This window comes from Blennius ocellaris (genome assembly GCF_963422515.1).
Source record: "Blennius ocellaris genome assembly, contig: SCAFFOLD_58, whole genome shotgun sequence".
Lineage (NCBI taxonomy): Eukaryota > Metazoa > Chordata > Actinopteri > Blenniiformes > Blenniidae > Blennius > Blennius ocellaris.
In genome coordinates this window covers 114,358-124,357 of record NW_027661901.1, presented here as the reverse complement: position 1 = coordinate 124,357, position 10,000 = coordinate 114,358, and the positions used below count along the sequence as shown (strand labels likewise).

General features: G+C 51.4%; 1 protein-coding gene across 1 annotated transcript in view; it reads right to left on the bottom strand.

The window, feature by feature from the left end:
* plod3 (procollagen-lysine, 2-oxoglutarate 5-dioxygenase 3) overlaps window positions 1-10,000 on the bottom strand; it is a 14,634-nt gene that overhangs the window by 864 nt on the left and 3,770 nt on the right. Inside the window, 14 exon segments of the mRNA XM_080522134.1 lie at window positions 8-112; window positions 191-262; window positions 335-448; window positions 522-663; window positions 2,185-2,310; window positions 3,229-3,333; window positions 3,431-3,552; window positions 7,016-7,147; window positions 7,303-7,404; window positions 7,608-7,625; window positions 7,627-7,706; window positions 7,805-7,868; window positions 9,392-9,504; window positions 9,885-10,000. The exon segment at window positions 9,885-10,000 is cut by the window's right edge and continues 48 nt beyond it. Of these exon segments, the coding sequence (XP_080378260.1) occupies window positions 8-112; window positions 191-262; window positions 335-448; window positions 522-663; window positions 2,185-2,310; window positions 3,229-3,333; window positions 3,431-3,552; window positions 7,016-7,147; window positions 7,303-7,404; window positions 7,608-7,625; window positions 7,627-7,706; window positions 7,805-7,868; window positions 9,392-9,504; window positions 9,885-10,000 (1,411 nt within the window).

Sequence of the window (10,000 nt, the reverse complement as noted above, 5' to 3'; positions counted from 1 at the left end):
GACCCACCTTGTGGTTCCCCCCGGACCAGTCTCCGTGGTCCTCCATGATGTCCACCAGCTGGTCACACATCTTGTCCGACAGGACCGGGAACCAGTACACGTCTGGACAGGGCTGAGACGGATCCGGGTCAGGACCTGCGGGGGAGCCTGACCCGGGTCAGGTGCAAGACCCGGGACCTGCTCCTCTTACCTGCTCCACCACGCCGTCCTGGTCCTGGAAGATCCTGGAGTAGTTCTGGTGGACGTACTTCTCCTTCCAGTCCTGGAACAGAGACACAGTCAGCCGGCCTACCAGGACCAGGTCTACCCCCAGTCCCCCAGGACCCGTCCTGACCAGGGGGTTGTCGAAGATCTGCCAGAGGTCCGGGTGCAGGCGGGACACGTTGAAGCTGGACCAGGACACCAGGCGGCCGAAGTCCACCCTGTTGGTCAGGAACATGAAGATCCCCTAGAGACCGGGACCGGGTCAGACCGGCTGGACTCTCAGGACACGGACCAGCTGGGGGGGGAGGGGGACTCACCTGGTCTCTGATGGTCCTGCAGAAGACCATGTCCGGGTCCAAGTCCTGGTCCTTGTACAGGCTGACCTGGGACAGTTTGGACCTCAGGACGGCTCCTCGGACCAGGTAGGCCTGGGTGATGTAGGGCACGTTCCAGACCCCGCTGCAACCACAACACCGCGTCAACACAACAACACCGCGTCAACACAACACAACACCGCGTCAACACAACAACACCGCGTCAACACAACAACACTGCGTCAACACAACAACACCACGCCAACACAATAACACCGCGTCAACACAACACTGCGTCAACACAACAACACCACGCCAACACAATAACACCGCGTCAACACAACAACACCGCGTCAACACAACAACACCGCGTCAACACAACAACACCGCGTCAACACAACAACACCGTGTCAACACAACACCACGTCAACACAACAACACCGCGTCAACACAACACCACGTCAACGCAACAACACCACGTCAACACAACAACACCGTGTCAACACAACAACACCGCGTCAACACAACAACACCACGTCAACACAACAACACTGCGTCAACACAACAACACCACGTCAACACAACAACACCACGTCAACACAACAACACCACGTCAACACAACAACACCGCGTCAACACAATAACACCACGTCAACACAACAACACCGCATCAACACAATAACACCACGTCAACACAACAACACTGCGTCAACACAACAACACCATGTCAACACAACAACACCATGTCAACACAACAACACCGCGTCAACGCAACACCGCGTCAATACAACAACACCACATCAGCACAACAACACCGTGTCAACACAACAACACCACGTCAACACAACAACACCACGTCAACACAACAACACCGCGTCAACACAACAACACCACGTCAACACAACAACACCACGTCAACACAATAACACCACGTCAACACAACAACACCACGTCAACACAATAACACCACGTCAACACAACAACACCGCATCAACACAATAACACCACGTCAACACAACAACACTGCGTCAACACAACAACACCGCGTCAACACAACAACACCGCGTCAACGCAACACCGCGTCAATACAACAACACCACATCAACACAACAACACCGTGTCAACACAACAACACCACGTCAACACAACACCACGTCAACACAACACCACGTCAACACAACACCGCGTTAACACAACACCGCGTCAACACAACAACCCCGCACCAACACAACAACACCGTGTCAACGCAACACCGCGTTAACACAACACTGCATCAACACAACACCGCCTCAACACCACATCAACACAACACCGCATCAACACAACACCACATCAACACAACACACGTCAACACAACAACACTACATCAATACAACAACACCGCGTCATCACAACAACACTACAACAACACCGCGTCAACACAACACTACATCAACACAACACCATCGTGTCAACACAACACTGCATCGACACAACAGCACTACACCGCAACAGCATGTCAATACAACACAACACTGCACAGACACACACCCTCCTGCTGCAGACACACAACACCATTAGCACACAACACAGAGTGTTGTGTGTGTGTGTGTGTGTGTGTGTGTGTGTGCGTGTGTGTGTGTGTGTGTGTGTGTGTGTGTGTGTGTGTGTGTGTGTGTGAGCTCACATCCTCTTGCCCTGCACGATCTCGATGTAGTCCTCAGACCTGGAGTAGAAGCCTTCAGGACTCAGGGCCCCCCAGAAGTTGCTCCACAGCTTCCCGTGTCTGGACAGCATGGGGGCGATGACCGACCTGGGGTCAAAGGTCAGCCTGGTCACCTTCACCACCACCAGTTCTGCACATGCTCAGTAGAGTCCAACAACCTTTCTTCCGTGGTGTCAGGAGCCCCAGACTTCATTCTCCTGGAGTAGGCACTTTTATTGTGACAGTCACCATAACAACAGTCCATCTTGGTGGTTTTATTGTGACAGTCACCATAACAACAGTCCATCTTGGTGGTTTTATTGTGACAGTCACCATAACAACAGTCCATCTTGGTGGTTTTATTGTGACAGTCACCATAACAACAGTCCATCTTGGTGGTTTTATTGTGACAGTCACCATAACAACAGTCCATCTTGGTGGTTTTATTGTGACAGTCACCATAACAAAAGTCCATCTTGGTGGTTTTATTGTGACAGTCACCATAACAAAAGTCCATCTTGGTGGTTTTATTGTGACAGTCACCATAACAACAGTCCATCTTGGTGGTTTTATTGTGACAGTCACCATAACAAAAGTCCATCTTGGTGGTTTTATTGTGACAGTCACCATAACAACAGTCCATCTTGGTGGTTTTATTGTGACAGTCACCACAGTAACAGTCCATCTTGGTGGTTTTATTGTGACAGTCACCATAACAACAGTCCATCTTGGTGGTTTTATTGTGACAGTCACCATAACAACAGTCCATCTTGGTGGTTTTATTGTGACAGTCACCACAGTAACAGTCCATCTTGGTGGTTTTATTGTGACAGTCACCATAACAACAGTCCATCTTGGTGGTTTTATTGTGACAGTCACCACAGTAACAGTCCATCTTGGTGGTTTTATTGTGACAGTCACCATAACAACAGTCCATCTTGGTGGTTTTATTGTGACAGTCACCATGGTGGTGTGGATGTGAAACGTTTTGATGCAGTGAGTTGAAGTGTTGCCATGGAAACATACTTGTTCTGCTCAATGAGGATCTTCAGGGTGTCGCGGTTGGTCAGCGCCACCTCAGAGTCCAGGCTGAAGTAGTAATCACACTGGGGGTCCTTCTGACACGCCGCACTGCACACACACACACACACACACACACAGGTCACACTCCACCAGGTCCAGTCCAGGTCCAGTCCAGGTCCAGGTCCAGGTCCAGGTCCACACTCACACTGCCATGGTCCTGGCCTGGTCCTCCTGCAGGTTCTCCTCCGGTCCCACAAGCACAGCGTCTGGGAACTGGTCGCCATGACGCTGCCAGAACTGCTGGACGTCACGCTCATGGTACACAACCTGCAGGGGGCGTTCAGAGGGTATTTGCTACGTTGTTGTGTATGAACAGGCGGAGCCGTGTCAGAGGGTAGTTGTTACGTTGTTGTGTATGAACAGGCGGAGCCGTGTCAGAGGGTAGTTGTTACGTTGTTGTGTATGAACAGGCGGAGCCGTGTCAGAGGGTAGTTCAGTGTTACGTTGTTGTGTATGAACAGGCGGAGCCGTGTCAGAGGGTAGTTCAGTGTTACGTTGTTGTGTATGAACAGGCGGAGCCGTGTCAGAGGGTATTTGCTACGTTGTTGTGTATGAACAGGCGGAGCCGTGTCAGAGGGTAGTTGTTACGTTGTTGTGTATGAACAGGCGGAGCCGTGTCAGAGGGTAGTTGTTACGTTGTTGTGTATGAACAGGCGGAGCCGTGTCAGAGGGTATTTGCTACGTTGTTGTGTATGAACAGGCGGAGCCGTGTCAGAGGGTAGTTGTTACGTTGTTGTGTATGAACAGGCGGAGCCGTGTCAGAGGGTAGTTGTTACGTTGTTGTGTATGAACAGGCGGAGCCGTGTCAGAGGGTAGTTCAGTGTTACGTTGTTGTGTATGAACAGGCGGAGCCGTGTCAGAGGGTAGTTCAGTGTTACGTTGTTGTGTATGAACAGGCGGAGCCGTGTCAGAGGGTATTTGCTACGTTGTTGTGTATGAACAGGCGGAGCCGTGTCAGAGGGTAGTTGTTACGTTGTTGTGTATGAACAGGCGGAGCCGTGTCAGAGGGTAGTTGTTACGTTGTTGTGTATGAACAGGCGGAGCCGTGTCAGAGGGTAGTTGTTACGTTGTTGTGTATGAACAGGCGGAGCCGTGTCAGAGGGTAGTTGTTACGTTGTTGTGTATGAACAGGCGGAGCCGTGTCAGAGGGTAGTTGTTACGTTGTTGTGTATGAACAGGCGGAGCCGTGTCAGAGGGTAGTTCAGTGTTACGTTGTTGTGTATGAACAGGCGGAGCCGTGTCAGAGGGTAGTTCAGTGTTACGTTGTTGTGTATGAACAGGCGGAGCCGTGTCAGAGGGTAGTTGTTACGTTGTTGTGTATGAACAGGCGGAGCCGTGTCAGAGGGTAGTTCAGTGTTACGTTGTTGTGTATGAACAGGCGGAGCCGTGTCAGAGGGTAGTTCAGTGTTACGTTGTTGTGTATGAACAGGCGGAGCCGTGTCAGAGGGTATTTGCTACGTTGTTGTGTATGAACAGGCGGAGCCGTGTCAGAGGGTAGTTGTTACGTTGTTGTGTATGAACAGGCGGAGCCGTGTCAGAGGGTATTTGCTACGTTGTTGTGTATGAACAGGCGGAGCCGTGTCAGAGGGTAGTTGTTACGTTGTTGTGTATGAACAGGCGGAGCCGTGTCAGAGGGTAGTTGTTACGTTGTTGTGTATGAACAGGCGGAGCCGTGTCAGAGGGTAGTTGTTACGTTGTTGTGTATGAACAGGCGGAGCCGTGTCAGAGGGTAGTTGTTACGTTGTTGTGTATGAACAGGCGGAGCCGTGTCAGAGGGTAGTTGTTACGTTGTTGTGTATGAACAGGCGGAGCCGTGTCAGAGGGTAGTTGTTACGTTGTTGTGTATGAACAGGCGGAGCCGTGTCAGAGGGTAGTTGTTACGTTGTTGTGTATGAACAGGCGGAGCCGTGTCAGAGGGTAGTTGTTACGTTGTTGTGTATGAACAGGCGGAGCCGTGTCAGAGGGTATTTGCTACGTTGTTGTGTATGAACAGGCGGAGCCGTGTCAGAGGGTAGTTGTTACGTTGTTGTGTATGAACAGGCGGAGCCGTGTCAGAGGGTAGTTGTTACGTTGTTGTGTATGAACAGGCGGAGCCGTGTCAGAGGGTAGTTGTTACGTTGTTGTGTATGAACAGGCGGAGCCGTGTCAGAGGGTAGTTGTTACGTTGTTGTGTATGAACAGGCGGAGCCGTGTCAGAGGGTAGTTGTTACGTTGTTGTGTATGAACAGGCGGAGCCGTGTCAGAGGGTAGTTGTTACGTTGTTGTGTATGAACAGGCGGAGCCGTGTCAGAGGGTAGTTGTTACGTTGTTGTGTATGAACAGGCGGAGCCGTGTCAGAGGGTAGTTGTTACGTTGTTGTGTATGAACAGGCGGAGCCGTGTCAGAGGGTAGTTGTTACGTTGTTGTGTATGAACAGGCGGAGCCGTGTCAGAGGGTAGTTGTTACGTTGTTGTGTATGAACAGGCGGAGCCGTGTCAGAGGGTAGTTGTTACGTTGTTGTGTATGAACAGGCGGAGCCGTGTCAGAGGGTAGTTGTTACGTTGTTGTGTATGAACAGGCGGAGCCGTGTCAGAGGGTAGTTCAGTGTTACGTTGTTGTGTATGAACAGGCGGAGCCGTGTCAGAGGGTAGTTCAGTGTTACGTTGTTGTGTATGAACAGGCGGAGCCGTGTCAGAGGGTAGTTGTTACGTTGTTGTGTATGAACAGGCGGAGCCGTGTCAGAGGGTAGTTCAGTGTTACGTTGTTGTGTATGAACAGGCGGAGCCGTGTCAGAGGGTAGTTCAGTGTTACGTTGTTGTGTATGAACAGGCGGAGCCGTGTCAGAGGGTATTTGCTACGTTGTTGTGTATGAACAGGCGGAGCCGTGTCAGAGGGTAGTTGTTACGTTGTTGTGTATGAACAGGCGGAGCCGTGTCAGAGGGTATTTGCTACGTTGTTGTGTATGAACAGGCGGAGCCGTGTCAGAGGGTAGTTGTTACGTTGTTGTGTATGAACAGGCGGAGCCGTGTCAGAGGGTAGTTGTTACGTTGTTGTGTATGAACAGGCGGAGCCGTGTCAGAGGGTAGTTGTTACGTTGTTGTGTATGAACAGGCGGAGCCGTGTCAGAGGGTAGTTGTTACGTTGTTGTGTATGAACAGGCGGAGCCGTGTCAGAGGGTAGTTGTTACGTTGTTGTGTATGAACAGGCGGAGCCGTGTCAGAGGGTAGTTGTTACGTTGTTGTGTATGAACAGGCGGAGCCGTGTCAGAGGGTAGTTGTTACGTTGTTGTGTATGAACAGGCGGAGCCGTGTCAGAGGGTAGTTGTTACGTTGTTGTGTATGAACAGGCGGAGCCGTGTCAGAGGGTATTTGCTACGTTGTTGTGTATGAACAGGCGGAGCCGTGTCAGAGGGTAGTTGTTACGTTGTTGTGTATGAACAGGCGGAGCCGTGTCAGAGGGTAGTTGTTACGTTGTTGTGTATGAACAGGCGGAGCCGTGTCAGAGGGTAGTTGTTACGTTGTTGTGTATGAACAGGCGGAGCCGTGTCAGAGGGTAGTTGTTACGTTGTTGTGTATGAACAGGCGGAGCCGTGTCAGAGGGTAGTTGTTACGTTGTTGTGTATGAACAGGCGGAGCCGTGTCAGAGGGTAGTTGTTACGTTGTTGTGTATGAACAGGCGGAGCCGTGTCAGAGGGTAGTTGTTACGTTGTTGTGTATGAACAGGCGGAGCCGTGTCAGAGGGTAGTTGTTACGTTGTTGTGTATGAACAGGCGGAGCCGTGTCAGAGGGTAGTTCAGAGTCGTCAGTCGCTGCAGAAACTCCTCCATGAAGGGAGTCGCCCGTTCGATGAAGACCGCCACGTAGACCAGAGGAAGCTCCTGCTCCTGGACACACAATCCAACACACAGTCTCTCATGGTGACATCATACAGGTGTGTGTGTGTGTGTGTGTGTGTGTGTGTGTGTGTGTGTGTGTGTGTGTGTGTGTGTGTGTGTGTGTGTGTGTGTGTGTGTGTGTGTGTGTGTGTGTGTGTTCTTACAGGTGTGTTGGTTAACAGCAGCAGGTCGTCGTCACAGATGGAGCAGCCCTCATCGTAGGTCCACGCTGTTGGAACGTAGTTACCAAGGTAGTTTAACTGGAGCTGAGGAGGAGGAGGAGGAGGAGGTGGTGGGGGAGGAGGAGCAGGAGGAGGAGGAGGAGGAGCAGGAGGAGGAGGAGGTGAAGGGAGCAGACAACCCCATCCATTGTTCATCACCTAGTGTTGGAGAACCTTCTAGAAGTCGTCATGACAACGAGCTTCAAACTGCCACAGGAGCTGGACGGCCTGCTGTGATTGGTCGTTACCTTGGTGGGTCCGTTGCCCGTGGACGACGACAGGCAACGTATCGTAGGCCACGTTCCTGGCTCTGACCTTTGACCTCTCGAACTTTAAGACGACCTCGTCTAACGGACAGATTTGGGAAGCGGCTGGTTATGGAGACTCCGCCCCTCGGCCAATCAGAGCAAAGCAGCACAGACAGCTGATTGGACGACAGGCTCACCTACGGCACCGTTCAGGTTCTGGAAGATTCTGGAACGATGGTCCAGGGTCATGTTGAACTTCCTCTGAGGACACGGAGACGTCGGACACATGAGCACAACAGGCCACAGGTGTGTGTGTGTTACAGGTGTGTGGGTGTGTGTGTGTTACCCTCTGGGTCTTGTCCAGGTGTGTGTGTGTTACAGGTGTGTGTGTGTTACAGGTGTGTGGGTGTGTGTGTGTTACCCTCTGGGTCTTGTCCAGGTGTGTGTGTGTTACAGGTGTGTGTGTTTTACAGGTGTGTGTGTGTTACAGGTGTGTGGGTGTGTGTTACAGGTGTGTGTGTGTTACAGGTGTGTGTTACCCTCTGGGTCTTGTCCAGGTGTGTGTGTGTTACAGGGTGTGTGTGTGTTACAGGTGTGTTACCCTCTGGGTCTTGTCCAGGTGTGTGTGTGTGTTACAGGTGTGTGTGTGTTACAGGTGTGTGTTACCTTCTGGGTCTTGTCCAGGTGTGTGTGTGTTACAGGTGTGTGTGTTTTACAGGTGTGTGTGTGTACAGGTGTGTGGGTGTGTGTTACAGGTGTGTGGGTGTGTGTTACAGGTGTGTGTGTGTGTTACAGGTGTGTTACCCTCTGGGTCTTGTCCAGGTGTGTGTGTGTGTTACAGGTGTGTGTGTGTTACAGGTGTGTGTTACCCTCTGGGTCTTGTCCAGGTGTGTGTGTGTTACAGGTGTGTGTGTGTTACAGGTGTGTGTGTGTTACAGGTGTGTGTGTGTTACAGGTGTGTGTGTGTTACAGGTGTGTATGTGTTACAGGTGTGTGCTGTGTTACAGGTGTGTGTGTGTTACAGGTGTGTGTGTGTTACAGGTGTGTTACCCTCTGGGTCTTGTCCAGGTGTGTGTGTGTTACAGGTGTGTGTGTTTTACAGGTGTGTGTGTGTTACAGGTGTGTGGGTGTGTGTTACAGGTGTGTGTGTGTTACAGGTGTGTGTTACCCTCTGGGTCTTATCCAGGTGTGTGTGTGTTACAGGTGTGTGGGTGTGTGTTACAGGTGTGTGTGTGTTACAGGTGTGTTACCCTCTGGGTCTTGTCCAGGTGTGTGTGTGTGTTACAGGTGTGTGTGTGTTACAGGTGTGTGTTACCCTCTGGGTCTTGTCCAGGTGTGTGTGTGTTACAGGTGTGTGTGTGTTACAGGTGTGTGTGTGTTACAGGTGTGTGTGTGTTACAGGTGTGTATGTGTTACAGGTGTGTGTGTGTTACAGGTGTGTGTGTGTTACAGGTGTGTGTGTGTTACAGGTGTGTGTGTGTTACAGGTGTGTGTGTGTTACAGGTGTGTTACCCTCTGGGTCTTGTCCAGGTGTGTGTGTGTGTTACAGGTGTGTGTGTGTTACAGGTGTGTGTGTGTTACAGGTGTGTGTGTGTTACAGGTGTGTGTGTGTTACAGGTGTGTTACCCTCTGGGTCTTGTCCAGGTGTGTGTGTGTGTTACAGGTGTGTGTGTGTTACAGGTGTGTGTGTGTTACAGGTGTGTTACCCTCTGGGTCTTGTCCAGGTGTGTGTGTGTTACAGGTGTGTGTGTGTTACAGGTGTGTGTGTGTTACAGGTGTGTTACCCTCTGGGTCTTGTCCAGGTAGATCTTGGTGTAGAACAGCTGATCGTCGTCGTCGTCTTTGTACTTCCACTGCTGAACCAGAGAGCTGAGCTCTGAGGCAAAGCCTATGAAGCCTGGCAACACACAGTCAGTGAGTCAGAGTCAGTGAATCAGATTGAGTCGGTGTGAATCAGCGAGTCAGATTGAGTCAGTGAGTCCTAGAGTCCTAGAGTCAGAGACTCAGTGAGTCCTAGAGTCAGTGAGTCAGAGAGTCCTAGAGTCAGAGACTCAGTGAGTCCTAGAGTCAGAGACTCAGTGAGTCCTAGAGTCAGAGAGTCAGTGAGTCAGAGAGTCCTAGAGTCAGAGACTCAGTGAGTCCTAGAGTCAGAGAGTCAGTGAGTCCTAGAGTCAGTGAGTCAGAGTCCTAGAGTCAGAGACTCAGTGAGTCAGAGAGTCCTAGAGTCAGAGACTCAGTGAGTCCTAGAGTCAGAGAGTCCGAGAGTGGCAGCCTCACCTCCAGAGTTGAGGTAGCGTTTCCCAGAATGCACCTGGGGGTACCTGGAGGCCAGACGCTGGTCGGGCCAGCAGAACCCTTCTGCAGAGAAAACCACTCTGTGGTCCAGAACCAAG